The following is a 14,954-nucleotide window of genomic DNA, read 5'->3' on the forward strand; positions in this document are numbered from 1 at the left end:
TTCACACGAATACTGCCATCAATCGACGGTTTCTGGTTTGGGAATGTTTTAATCGTTGCTATGGGAACGACATCTTCAACGCACGTTCTCATGAACTCGCACACCGAATCAGCGTATTTGTCAATGTTGTTGTCTGATGCAATACGAAACATATCCCAGTCCACGTGATGGAAGCAGTCTTGGAGTGTGGAATCAGTTTGGTCGGACCACCGTTGGACAGACCTCAGCGTGGGAGCTTCTTGTTTTAGTTTCTGTCTGTAGGCAGGGATCAGCAAAATGGAGTCGTGGTCAGCTTTTCCGAAAGGAGGGCGGGGCAGGGCCTTATATGCGTCGCGGAAGTTAGAATAACAATGATCCAAGGTTTTGCCAGCCCTGGTTGCGCAATCGATATACTGATACAATTTAGGGAGTCTTGTTTTCAGATTAGCCTTGTTAAAATCCCCAGCTACAATGAATGCAGCCTCAGGATGTATGGATTCCAGTTTGCAAAGAGTCAAATAAAGTTCGTTCAGAGCCATCGATGTGTCTGCTTGGGGGGGAATATATACGGCTGTGATTATAATCAAAGAGAATTCTCTTGGTAGATAATGCGGTCGACATTTGATTGTGAGGAATTCTAAATCAGGTGAACAGAAGGATTTGAGTTCCTGTATGTTTCTGTGATCACACCAATTCTCGTTAGCCATAAGGCATACGCCCCCGCCCCTCTTCTTACCAGAAAGATGTTTGTTTCTGTCGGTGCGATGCGTGGAGAAACCCGGCAGAACACAGGATCCGCTTCGCGAAAGTCATATTCTTGGTCGTACTGATGGTGAGTTGACGCTGATCTTACAGTCGAGAAGAACTATTGAATATATGTAATGAAACCTAAGATGACCTGGGGTACTAATGTAAGAAATAACTGCATAGTTTCCTAGGAACGCGAAGCCTCACAACCGCAGACCACGTGTATGGCGTTGTGTGGGTGAGCGGTTTGCTGACGTCAACGTTGTGAACAGAGTGCCCCATGGTGGCGGTGGGGTTATGGTATGGGCAGGCATAAGCTACGGACAATGAACACAATTGCATTTTATTGATGGCAATTTGAATGCACAGATATATCATAACAAGATCCTGAGGCCCATTGTCATGCCATTCATCCGCCGCCATCACCTCATGTTTCATGATAATTCACGGCCCCATGACGCAAGGATCTGTACACAATTCCTAGAAGCTGAAAATGTCCCAGTTCTTCCATGGACTGCATACAAACCAGACATGTCACCCACCCATTGAGCATATTTGGGATGCTCTGGATCGATATGTACGACAGGGTGTTTCAGTTCCCGCCAGCATCCAGAAACTTTGCACAGCCATTGAAGAGGAGTGGGACAATTCCCAGTCATGTGAAATCCATAGATTAGGGCCTAATGAATTTATTTAAATTGACTGATTTTCTTATATGAATTGTAACTCACTAAAATTTTCCAGGGCATCTACTCAAAGCGGTGCCGGAGGAAGGCCCACAGCAGACGGTATCGGAGCGCGCACACACACACACACACACAAAAGTCTTATTATGATTGGTAAATACTATAGACTATAAATTGTGCCTTCCTGTATTAAACTTATGCTAAAACGTTTCTTCTATTCTACCGAGCCATTAATGTTCGTATTCTTTATATTTTATTATTTCTTATGGTTGTTGCATTGTCGAGAAGGACCCCATTTTGTTGGGTGGTGTATCCCGTACATGCGACATAAAAAACTAGTGAATTTGTAAAAATTAAAAAAAACATCTCTGCCAATGAAAATAGTTTGTCGTCCAGTTGGTATCTGATGTGCTCCTCACAAAGATTCCTTGATGAGTGCAGAGAGCCTCTTGAAAGCCTTTGGAGAAAGAAAAAGAAGGTACATTTATTACTCATTTATTGCCTTCAAGTGTGTTTGTGTGTGTGTGTGAGTGTGTGTGTGGCTGCATTTGCATGTGTGCGTTTCTTTACCTCATCGATCTGTTCCGGTGTGGAGAGGGAGAAGGCCGCTCTGACATAAGGACACGGGTCTGAGCTGTTGATCATGAATACACCTCCAGGGACAAGCAGCACCTACAGTAGGACAACAGAAAATGTTTAACCAACCAGCACCTACAACCAAATATGGACACTAAGACAAAAGGGGACAAAACTGTACTGCTGCGGTTGGTGGCTGTAGACCCTATGAGCTTCTGTCATAGTTAATTTGCTCACTCCCTCCCTCCCTCTCACACACACACATCTTGAAGCTCTGAATTATGTATCATAAAACTACTGCTTGTACAGTAAATTCTGTGTGCTGATATTAAATTAGCTATTACTTTTACCATTTCCCAGACCTACTATGTACATAACTAGCCTTCTATAATCTACTGCAATTGGCTTCAATTGTTTGGTGCAGTGTGAAGAAAATACCCAAATGTTAGATTTTAAAAAGCCCCGATTGTGTTTCCTGTTCTTTCCACATAGAAGCAGACCAATCAGCGTGGATTTGGAGTGTTCTTATGTGGGTGGGGGAAACCGTGGGATTTTAAATCCATTTGCCTTCTTGGATAATGGCAGCTTCACATACTATCTAACATCCTATTTCTGACAAGCACTAGCCCGGGCCCTTAGTGAAAATCTCTTGCTGCTCATCCTGCATGCATGAGTAGGACATTAACGCCAGACAACAAAACAGTAGGGTTACCTGTAGCCAAATTGTTGTTAAAGGAGAAGTTCACTTAATTTGAACCAAATCTCTATTTTCATTGTAAATGGCATGGTATAGAAGTGCCAATAAACACTTTTTTGATGGATCTCACTCACTTTCGAGAAACTTACCCCGCCAGTAATATACTTCCTTATGCTTGTTCTGCGGTTATAGTGGCACAGAAAAACCTGAGCAAAAGCTCCAAAACCACACCGACGCTCTCAGTATGGCGATGCAGATCCTTCGCTGTTGTACACACGAAACTGTGTCGCGCCGAACTTCATCCGCAACGTTGTATTCCACGTTGTGCGACTCGAGTGACGTTTCTCGATGTAGCCCACAATACTTTTCCGTGTGCTCTACATGGAGATGCAGCACTGCTGGATAGAGGAAACGCCTCAAATGGAATATGACATCGCAAATAAAGTTCGGAATGACACAATTTCACGTGTACAACATCTAAAAGACCTGCATCACTATACTGAGAGCATCGCGGTTTCGAAAAGGAGATATTCGAGTGTTTTTGGAGCATTTGTTCATGTTTTTCCAGTGCCCTTACAACTACAGATAAAACATAAGAAAGTATATTGCTGGTGTGGTAAGTTTCTCTAAAATAAGTGAGATAACAACAACATTGTCTGGGCCCTTCTACAACATACCATTGACATCGAAAATAGAGATTTGGTTCAAATAAAGTAAACTTCTTCTTGAAGTATCGGAAATATAGAGATATTATAAATGACAGGAACCTCCCAGAGATACAGGACTTCAATGTAAGTGGACTATTTAAAAAAAAAAAAAAAAAAAAAAAATCTCATTCAGTCAAACAGGTTGTATTAGTTTAGTCAGTGTATGTGTGAGCTGTGGTGGAGCCCAGAGATCAGGTGGGCCTGTAGGGTAGAGTTTAGACTGTGTGTTTGTGTACCTACCTCCTTTTCCATAGCCTTCTCCATGATCAGCTTCTGGGTGTCTGCGACGCCCTTCACCTTGATCCACAGGAACATGCCTGCAGCAGGGGCGTGCCACTCTGCCACATCTACACACACACACACGAACACACACACACACACACACACACACGAGGGAAACAGAAGGGTTAGGTCTAGGTATTGTTTGGTGCAGGAGCAGGGATTTTCTTTCTTATTACCCCTTTGGCAAAGCACTACTTCCTCTGATGCTTTGTGATTTTAACAAGGCACTAGCACTGTGTGACGTGCTGGCTTCATGAGTGTTTTTTTAATGTTAGGCTTCAACGGACACAACCATGCGAATGTGAGTGAAACACAAACCTTTGAGACACTTGTCTGCAGAGGAGAGCATGGCATCTCTCTGTGTTCTGTAAAACTCAATCACTCTGAAAGAGATAAGGTTTGTCCATCATACTGTAGAGTGCTGAACTGCTCATATTGTAATCAATACACCCACCCCACCCCCAAAATAATAATTGCACAACAACACATAACACAAACAACTCACATCTCTAGCTATATTGACACCATATATGCGTGTTGTTTATACAGCTGCCAGTGGTACGACCTTTGACCTACCCATCTACGTGGTTGAGGAAGCCTTCTTGACCCCAGCCATGCAGCAGCTGGGACACCATGAGCTGGAGAGGGAGAGAAGGAGACAAGGAGAGATGGAGAGAAGGTAGAGTAGTCAACACTGCATCTGTTGCATGTTCCAGTATATTGTGTTGCAAATGGAAGTTAACACTTTCTGAATTCCATATTGTCTAGAACATTCCATATGTTATATATACCTAATCCTAACTTCCTTCCGTATGCGTGAAAATAACCCACAGATGTTACGATAACATGATATTCGTCAAGAAAGAGCAGGCAGCGAGTGGGCGTGACTGTCTCGTTCTGCCACCTCAAGAAAAGTGAATTAGTGTTGCATTAAAAGGAAAAATCCAGCATCATGTTGATGTGGCCGGTGACACTTTGCTTCTTGAAAGTCCAATTATCTTGAAAACTTGCCCGCTGACATGCAAAAAAAACTATGTTGGGACTGCATCAACCATGGACTACTGAAAAAACTGTTGGGACTGCATCAACCATCAACTGTACTAATGAAAAAAATACCAAAATATTGTTTTTGAGTGGACTTTTTCATTAACCTCTGTGATGACGGATTAAACCACTAACGCTCTCTGTCTACTCTCATCTCTATGGGATAAAAACAGACAATTATGCCACTAATCTATACTGAGAATGGTACAGTACATTCACAGAATTAAATAGAACACAATATAGTAATATTTCTCTCGATGGCTGCATTTGTATTGCTGTTGCTATGGTAACGACTCACATTAAAAATGCTGCCAACTGTCTCTTCCAGCAAAATAACTTAAAATAAATAAATAAATAATAATAATCAAGGTCGTATTCACAAGCAACCAAACTACCAAACAGACTACCTGAAATGTTAACTACCTTGTTTTACCTTGGAATCTTTTTTCGCTTACTGTTGGAGAACGTGTTGCTACTTCGTGCACTACTGAAAACGCAGTTTCATGTTTTGCTGTGATTACAGTCACAGGAAAGAAGCCTCATATGGGATTTAAACAATGACTTTAGAGACTAGAGGCAAAGTAGAAAATACAACCAAACATCACATGAAAGTAAATATACCTCAACATATTTATTACTACGTACCATTCATTTTAAAGGGGATGGTACGCCAGTTTACTAAGACATGCATGCTATATTACTTATTTACATGTGTTTCAAAGCGAATGGTGGGGTAGTTTACTACTAGGTCTACTTTTAAAGGGGAAGGTGATGCAATTTTGAAGGGGGTGATGGGGTTAGAAGTAGAGGTTCATTCACCTGTGTGAAGGAGCTGGTATGCATTGTAGAAGCCTGGATGTGTAGCACAACTCTGTCCACCAGCGGCTTGGGCCCAGTCACAAAGCCTATCCTCAGCCTGCAAAGATAGACAACAGAGGGTCATACCTGTAGAGACACACACACACACACACACACACACACACACACATGGGAAAGGCAGACAGGGGCTGTTTCACTGGTGAAGGAACATCACAACAACAACAACGAGCAGTGTGTCCTCTGTCTTTCTGGGCACAGCAGTGCTGCATCCTGTGTGTGTGTGTGTGTGTGTAACTATTATTGTGGGGACCTCTGGTCCCCACAAGAATAGTAAACAAACAAACAAACAAACATTTGACTAACTGGGGACTTTTTGTTATTCCCCACAAGGTAAAATGCTATTTCTAGGGGGTTTAGAGTTAAGGTTAGAATTACATTAGGGTTTAGAGTTAGGAGCTAGAATTAGTTTCAGGGTTAAGGTTAGGTTTTTGGGTTAAGGTTAGGGTAAGAGTATGGGTTAGGGATAGGGGTTTGGGAAAATAGGATTTTGAAAGGGACTGAATTGTGTGTCCCCACAAGGTTGGCTGTACAACACTGTGTGTGTGTGTGTGTAATACCTACTGGGAATAGCACAAGGTAATTCAATTGTCCACATGAACTGGAAAAACAAGGACTCAATAACCCACTGAGTACACAGCTTCTGACAGTCTCTTGGTAAACAAGTTCTGACAACCACATAGAGAGACAGACTACAAAATCACACTAAATTAGCTGGTAATAGTGTAACAACAAACTGAACAGGTCTTTTTTTTAAACTATATTTTTTAAAGTCTTTGTATGTTTATTGGATATAGAGGTGAAAGGTAGGTCAGAGACTGCTGAAAGAGTAGTGGGCCGGATTCGAACCCCTGCTGGCACTGGTACATCGTACATGTGCTCCAGAGACAGCGGCTTAGACTGCTAGACCACCCTAGGCTACTGAACAGGTCTCTCTTGGCAAAGAGATGGTTCTCAATTAGACAAACCTGCATAAATAAAAAGGTAAATTAATACAGTGACTGTACTTCCTTCTTCCTCCCTGACCTCGAAACCCACATAGTTGCCGTGGCGATCTGAAAGTCTGCCTCACCCTGACGACAGGATCTTTGAGAAGGAGTCTGTCCTGATGATTCTCCCGTCAACGTCCATGGAGAGAAACGTGGGAGCCCAAGGCTGCAGAGAGAGAGAGAAAGACGCATGAGCAGCCTGTTCTATTATATATTATATACAGTAGGGGTGATGCCAGTGCAATGTGTCCCAATAAAACATACAAAGTCATAATATATTAAACAATTAAACTAGTTTTACCTTGTCAAACTGTAGGAAGTAATAGGGGTCGTCCTCAATAATAAGGAGGTCATACTGCCTGGCAAGCTGTCAAAACGACAACAAAAGCTTGATTCATTCTGTGAAGTAGACCTTTAGGGAAATCAATATTTTACATAGGCCTGAATTGAACTAGCACAATCATTTCAGAAAGAAACCCTCCCTTTCCCTTCACTCCCATATGCATGAGTCAGTGAACTGACCAGGACCATGTCAAACTCTGGCCCTATTTGAAAAAGACTGTTAAGGAAATCATTAATAAGAACTAGAACAATGGATTTAGATTGGGTCCCTCCCAATTTCCTTCCCGAATGTCAGTTGGCCTGTTCCCAGATCTGTTTGTGCTGTCTTGCTAACTCAGAGACAGCACACAGGACAGCACAAACAAATCTGGGACAAGGCTATAGACACTATGGTTCAGGCTACTAGACACTATGTGTCATTGTGGCTGCAATATACACTATGGCTTTGTACTCTGCAGTCTGTATTCTATTCAAATGTATTGCCTCCCTTTCCTTCCGTTTCCCTTCCCATCCAATAGAACTCAAGAGAATATTTTTCAATAAAAGCATCTCTAACATCAGATATCTACAGTGCGGTATCCCTCAGGGCAGTTGCCTTGGGCCGTTCTTTAAATCAACTGTTCTTTAAATACATCTAAAACAAAAAGCATTGTATTTGGTTCAAAGCATTCTCTTAGACCTTAACCTCAACTGGAGTTGTGCATAAAGGGTGTGACCATTGAACAAGTTGAAGAAGCTGAATTCCTAGGAGTAACATTGGATGGTCAGTTATCATGGTCAAGTCACATTGACAAAGTTGTTGTGAAGATGGGGAGAGGCATGTCTGTTATATAAACATGTTATGCATTTTTGACAAAAAGATCAACTATACTAGTTGTTCAGGCTCTGATCTTGTCCCATCTTGATACCTGTCCAGTAATGTGTTCAGGTGCAGAAAAGACATACCTAGCTAAGCTGCAACTGGCTCAAAACCAAGCAGCACGCCTTGCCCTTAACTGCACACACAGAACTGGCATCAACAACATGCATCATAGTCTTTCATGGTTGAGGAGAAATGGACTACTTCTCTTCTAGTCTTTTTAAGAAACATTTATCTGTTGAAAATGCCTAACCACTTGTCTAATCTATTTGCATACACTTCAAAACAGACATACATACCCCACCAGCCATACCACTGTGTGTTTCTTCACAGTAACCAATAACTCAGTTATGTGTAGATCCATGTCCTTATGGAATACTCTGCCACCAAGCAACAACAACAAAAAAAGCTTTAAAAAAACGATTGTATCAGAATGCCTCTCCTCTTTCTAAAGATCTAATTGAACTGTACATAAGAATATGAAGATGTACTGTATATATGAATAATGTGTACATAGTACTGTTGTTGTCATCTCTTGGTGTCTTTCCAATATATAACTCCTATGTTTATTTTGAATGCAATATAATTTCGAATGTAATATAATATCTTATGTTGTTCTTGTCTATATCTGTTCTGTACTTGTCATGTATTTGTACGTTTTATGTGGACCCCAGGAAGAGTAGCTGCTGCATGTGCAGTAGCTCATGGGGATCTGTTTGAATACTTCCTTGAGGTTTCCATGGGGTAAGCACTGATCTAAAAGAATTTGGAGTGGTGAAAGCAAGGTTAACAACCTGTTACTTTACCGATTCAACTAATTCAGATCTGAGACTACTTCAAGGAAAGTAGGAAGGAAGGATGCATTTCTGAACAATTTGAATAGGGCCTATGGGTCTGCAGACTCTACCGTACCTCGTAGACATCCCTCTTCCTCTGGGTGGTCATGGAGGCCCCGGTGGGGTTTCCTCCATTGGGGATTGTGTAGAGGACCCTGGGTACGGTGCTGTGCGGCTTGTGGACATCTGCCGGGTCCCAGCGGGACAGCACCTCCTTCAGCCCACCCGGGATCATACCGTGCTGATCACTGGGCACATTGATCAGGTTACATCCCAATGGCTGGAGCTTGGGACGGCAAACACAGTGCGTGTGTGTGAGAGTAAATGTGAGAGTGAGTTTTTATAACTATTATTATTAACATTATGTTGTTGTTGTTGTTTATCATTATCTGTCACATTTTGATTTATCAACAGTGGCCTTGCCATTCGTGCTAATAACGCTTGTCTGAGTGAGTGAGTGAGTGAGTGAGTGATTATGTGTGTGTATCTGTGGTTGTGAGTAGAGGTTCTTACTGCAGCGAGAGTTCCAGAATACGTGGGTGCGTCCAGGAGAACGTTATCTCCGGGATTTACAAGCATTTCAAACACCTGCCAAAAAAACACAGAGAAAAGTATTAGAGGGAAGGGCAAGAATAGGACAGGCTCATGGGATCGAGAGGATCATGAGTGGCCGTCACACATAACTTACCTTCCTTGCACTTTTCTTTTCTGCTTTATTAAGGAACCTTTTACTTACTGTGACTCCTCCCAGCTGCCCACTGCACTGAGGCTAGGTAACACGGTCACCACCGATAAATCCATGATTATCGAAAACTTCAACAAGCATTTCTCAACGGCTGGCCATGCCTTCCGCCTGGCTACTCCAACCTCAGCCAACAGCTCCGCCCCCACCGCAGCTTCTCACCCAAGCCCTTCCAGGTTCTCCTTTACCCAAATCCAGATAGCAGATGTTCTGAAAGAGCTGCAAAACCTGGACCCGTACAAATCAGCTGGGCTTGACAATCTGGACCCTCTATTTCTGAAACTATCCGCCGCCATTGTCACAACCCCTATTACCAGCCTGTTCAACCTCTCTTTCATATCGTCTGAGATCCCCAAGGATTGGAAAGCTGCCGCAGTCATCCCCCTCTTCAAAGGGGGAGACACCCTGGACCCAAACTGTTACAGACCTATATCCATCCTGCCCTGTAGTCTATTGGTAAATAGCCCACCCATTTTCACCTACCTCATCCCCACACTGTTTTTATTTATTTACTTTTCTGCTCTTTTGCACACCAGTATCTCTACCTGTACATGACCATCTGATCATTTATCACTCCAGTGCTAATCTGCAAAATTGTAATTATTCGCCTACCTCCTCATGCCTTTTGCACACAATGTATATAGACTCGCCTTTTTTTGTACTGTGTTATTGACTTGTTAATTGTTTACGCCATGTGTAACTCTGTGTTGTCTGTTCACACTGCTAAGCTTTATCTTGGCCAGGTCGCTGTTGCAAATGAGAACTTGTTCTCAACTAGCCTACCTGGTTAAATAAAGGTGAAATAAAAAAAATAAAAAAATATGCGCTTGTCGGAGCGAGCTATTTTAAGATGAATACACCAACAGTAAGTCGTTCTTGATAAGCGTCTGCTATATGACTAAAATGGAAATGTAATACCTTGCAGAGACCCTCTTGGCTGCCTGTAGTAACACACATGTCCATCTGGCCATTCTCAGCGCTGTAGTTGGCTGTAGGAGGGTTGTGAAGGTTCTTCTGAAGGACCTTCATCCAAGTCAACAGCTCCGGGATTCTATATGTGGTCGACAGAGGCCTAAATTAAAAAACCTACCATTCATCGGAGGTCGAATCCTAACTTTAGTTGAACTTTCAAATTGATGTCCATGTGAGACTAAGTGAACATATTGACTTCGGTGGAAATTCAGATTCGCCTCATCATGAATAACCTGCAGTTACAAGTCACCTTATCTTAACCCTACGTTATCTCACCTTAACCTCATCGTATTTCCTTGGAAAATTGTATTTTGTAAGCAAGAAATAGACCTAATCAATAATAATAAAACTCGAATAGCAGCCCCAGAGTATGTCGTGATAAAATGTTTTGGTTTTGACATCCAGTGAAACGTTAATTCTAGTGTGCATGATAGGGTGCTTTTTAGGAAGCAGCCTTGGCTTTATCGTCCCGTTCACTCTTATCAGAAGTGATTAAACCAACGGTGGAAAGCAAAGCAAAGCAGCGGTTGAGAGCACACGCACGCACACAGGTTGAGAGCTCTACAGACCAATATGAGTCACTATTTACTATTTAGACTGTTGTAAAGGTAGATAAGAAGCTGTTAAGAGATAACCTTCTGCCTCCACCATTAACTAGCATAGGTGTGATGCTGTCCTAACCGTTTCAAGGAACAGCGTTGACCAGTTCAAACACGAAAATAAAAGTTATTTCAAACCATTCATGTCCGCAGGATTCTACAGGCTAAACCCCTGGCTAGTCATGTACATTACTCCGTTGGTGTTGAGCGCTTTCAAAGGCTATGTCCTTGTTGACTCTTTCCTATTGCGCTCTGATGAAGCTTCCGCAGACTTTTGATAGATTTCTGTGGGCTAAGAGATGCTACTTAACAATACACAACGAGTGTGTCCAAGATAGCACCGATTCCCTATAAAAAGTAGTGCACTACACTGAGTGTACAAAACATCTTTCCATGACATAGCTTTCACCTGGTCTGTCTATGATCCCTTACTGATGTCAATTGTTAAATCGACTTCAAATCAGTGCAGATGAAGGGGAGGAGACGGCTTACAAATCCTTCTTTAACCTTTGAGCCATGGGTTGTGTATGTACGCCATTCAGAGGATGAATGGGCAAGACAAGATAGTTAAGTGCCTTTGAACAGTGTATGGTAGTAGCTGCCAGGCGCACTGATTTGAGTGTGTCAAGAACCGCAACGCTGGTGTGTTTTTCACAATAAAAAAAGCTACCTTATTCACATAAGTATTCAGACCCTCAGATGCGTCCTGTTTCCATTGATCATCATTGAGCTGTTTCTACAACTTGATTGGAGTCCACCTGTGGTACATTCAATTGATTGGACAGGATTTGGAAAGGTGCACACCAGTCTATATAAGGTCCCACAGTCAGAGAAAAAAACCAAGCCATGGGGTCAAAGGAATTATCCATAGAGCTCCAAAACAGGATTGTGTCGAGGCAGAGATCTGGGCCTCCATCATTCTTAAATGGAAGAAGTTTGGCACCACCAAGACTCTTCCGAGAGCTGGCCGGCCGGCCGACCAAACGGGGGAGAAGGGCCTAAGTCAGGGAGGTGACCAAAAACCCGATGGTAACTTTGACAGAGCTCCAGAGTTCCTCTGTGGAGATGGGAGAACCTTCCAGAAGGACAACCATCTCTGCAGCACTCTACCAATCACGCATTTATAGTAGAGTGGCCAGACAGAAGCCACTCCTCAGTAAAAGGCACATGACAGCCGGTTTGGAGTTTGCCATAATGCACCTAAAGATTCTCAAACCATGAGAAAGAAACAAGATTCTCTGGTCTGATGAAACCAAGATTGAACTCGTTGGCTTGAATGTCAAGCGTCACGTCTGAAGGAAACCTGGCACCATCCCTACGGTGAAGAATGGTGGTGGCAGCATCATGCTGTGGGGATGTTTTTCGGCGGCAGGGACTTGTAGACTAGTAAAGATCGAGGGAAAGATGAACGGAGCAAAGTACAGAGAAATCCTTGATGAAATCTTGCTCCAGAACGCTCAGGACCTCAGCCTGGGGCGAAGGTTCACCTTCCAACAGAACAAAGACTAAGCACACAGCTAAGACAAGGAAGGAGTGGCTTCGGGACAAGTCTCTGAACGTCCTTGAGTGGCCCAGCCAGAGCCCGGAATTGAACCTGATCGAACATCTCTGGAGACATGAAAATAGCTGTGCAGCAATGCTCCTCATTCAATCTGCAGCGATGAATGGGAGAAACTCCCCAAATACAGGTTTGTCAAGCTTGTAATGTCATACCCAAGAAGACTCGAGGCTGTAATCACTGCCAAAGGTGCTTCAACAAAGTACTGAGTAAAGGGTCTGAATTTTTATTTTATTTTTTCTTTATTTTACTAGGCAAGTCAGTTAAGAACAAATTCTTATTTACAATGACAGCCTAGGAACAGTGGGTTAACTGCCTGTTCAGGGGCAGAACGACAGATTTGTACCTTGTCAGCTCGGGGGTTTGAACTTGTAACCTTCCGGTTACTAGTCCAAAGCTCTAACCACTACGCTACCCTGCCTCCCCACTTATGTAAATGTGATATTTCCGTTTTTATTTCTAGTACATTTGCAAAAATGTCAAAACTGTTTTTACTTTGTCATTATGGGGTATTGTTTGTAGATTGATGAAGGGGGAAAACGATTTAATCCATTTTAGAATAAGGCTGTAATGTAACAAAATGTGGAAAAGGTCAAGGGGTCTTGAACTTTCCAGAACGCACTGTATATACAAAATAGGGTGCCATTTTGGACAGAGCCAATGCCTTCTCAGTCTCTGACTCACCCGCTGGAGGCAGAGTACTGCAGAGCCCTCTTCATCATGGTCTCGTCGAAGGTGATCATATCCCCGTTCTTCACCTGGATGGAGCAGGAATGGAAGGGGAAGGTGTTGGGGTTGGGAGCCCCTGCGGCCAAGGAGATCATGGATGGGGGTGACCTTTGCTGGATTTCAGCTTTGGGATGGAGGGGGGGGGGGGCAAGACAGATAGGTTACAAAGGTACCAATGAAATAAAAAATATCTGAAAACGGACAAAGATTTTAAAAAATACCAAAGAGAAATTCTACATGGTAAAACACAGAATATAGAAACACGGAATAGAGCTCTACCACCATGACGACTTACTTAACATTCGGATAGGTGAGGGCTTCCGAGCTGCACTGACAGCTGTCAAAAACCGAGCGTAGTTCATGGCTTCTGTAAAATCACCTTCTAACAATCAGCACTGACAGAGCAAGCTTGCCTGTGGTGTGTCAACCACACCTCCTGGGGTATATAGATATACAATGTGACAGTGCATGATGATGACACATGGATTCACTTGTGTTCACTTGCCTACTAAATACTAATGCAATGTTGATTGTTGGGTCAAGTTACAAAACATGGAAATAATGTCAATTTACTTGTTTTATCATGATATAATGATGGGATGCATTCATTACACAATGGTACATTTGAGTGTGATATCGTTGGCACTTACTATGCAGCCCCAAGGTCCACCAGAGGACGCTATTATTCTATACGTCGTTTGATGTAAAGACGTCAGGAATAATGGCGCCCTCTGCCAAACCTTTGGGCGAGCGACTATGTTGTTTTGCTTCTGCCGTATGGCAGCACTGAAGTGGATTATCGTGCACTAAAGGCGGAACAAATATAGGAACAAGTAGCAACATATGCACGGAGTTAGACTGAAATACATTGCACAAAAATCTTAACACAGGAATAAACTTCAGAAGATCAACATCTGAGTAATATTTACAACCACGTTTGTTTCATAACTGACCTTGCGTATCTTGTGCTTAATCGTACAGTGGCCGCCGCTGGATAATGTATTTTTCCACTAGCAATAGTCCACACAAGTAACCGGTGTGTGGACTACATTACCCAGGTGTCAAAATAGTCTATAATTTTGAGATTACTGTACCATAATTGTGTAAATTAACTATCTGCATAATTATAAACATGTATAATTGTCCCCAATAATAAAATAGTAAAAAACGATCGTAGACAATTTAGGAATGAATCGAATCAGTGGAACAGTCGAGAAACCGAGTCTAGACCGTACTTTCATGGCAGCAGCGTATCCTAATCGTATTCGATGCAGCAAGGAAAAGTCTACGTTGCTGCTAGCGTAACTACCTAGCTAGCTGTTAGTTTTGATTTAATTGTCTTGTGTATTTTCAAATGACTGTGCATTACTGTCATGTTTACACAAACAACGTGGGAAAGCAGCGTCATCCTTACCTCGATTCGTGAGCAACTAGCATTAATATATCTGAAAGGCAGCCAGCTAACTAGTTAATTATTACAGCTAAGTTAGCTAACTTTAGTCAGTTGTATTTTGTCAAGCGACAACACATGTTGGGCTTGCAAATGCTTCATCAAAGTATACCTTGCTACTTATCACGTTATCAACGCGCATGACAACTCTCGAGTAGGTTTGGTCGTCCCGTGATGGCATTGAGTAGCTTAATAGTTACAGTAAAGATTTTGTTTACCTAGCGAACAGTTGCTGACGACCCTTTCGTTAGATCGAGCAAGGCCAACTTGCTAGGATGTAGACT

The 14,954-nt window shown here is 42.6% G+C and overlaps 1 protein-coding gene across 6 annotated transcripts; it reads right to left on the reverse strand.

Annotated features, from left to right (window-relative positions):
• Nucleotides 1-1,053: 1,053 nt before the first annotated feature.
• On the reverse strand, nucleotides 1,054-14,926 carry aadat (aminoadipate aminotransferase). Of its 6 annotated transcripts, none has more exons than XM_064940323.1 (14): nucleotides 14,889-14,926; nucleotides 13,516-13,587; nucleotides 13,176-13,344; nucleotides 10,281-10,413; nucleotides 9,134-9,208; nucleotides 8,697-8,906; nucleotides 6,885-6,950; nucleotides 6,667-6,749; nucleotides 5,538-5,634; nucleotides 4,251-4,312; nucleotides 3,993-4,057; nucleotides 3,633-3,739; nucleotides 1,983-2,084; nucleotides 1,054-1,869 (listed from the first exon to the last, which is right to left on the reverse strand). In XM_064940323.1, exons 2-14 carry the CDS (start codon nucleotides 13,580-13,582, stop codon nucleotides 1,828-1,830), a joined length of 1,278 nt encoding a protein of 425 aa, XP_064796395.1. In that variant the 5' UTR covers nucleotides 13,583-13,587; nucleotides 14,889-14,926; the 3' UTR covers nucleotides 1,054-1,827. The 6 variants fall into 6 exon arrangements, with proteins under 6 accessions (XP_064796395.1, XP_064796394.1, XP_064796392.1 ...); XM_064940322.1 differs by lacking the exon at nucleotides 14,889-14,926 and adding an exon at nucleotides 14,783-14,870; XM_064940320.1 differs by lacking the exon at nucleotides 14,889-14,926 and adding an exon at nucleotides 14,635-14,766.
• Between the last annotated feature and the right edge of the window lie 28 nt (nucleotides 14,927-14,954).

This window comes from Oncorhynchus masou, chromosome 27 (genome assembly GCF_036934945.1).
Source record: "Oncorhynchus masou masou isolate Uvic2021 chromosome 27, UVic_Omas_1.1, whole genome shotgun sequence".
Classification (NCBI taxonomy): domain Eukaryota; kingdom Metazoa; phylum Chordata; class Actinopteri; order Salmoniformes; family Salmonidae; genus Oncorhynchus; species Oncorhynchus masou.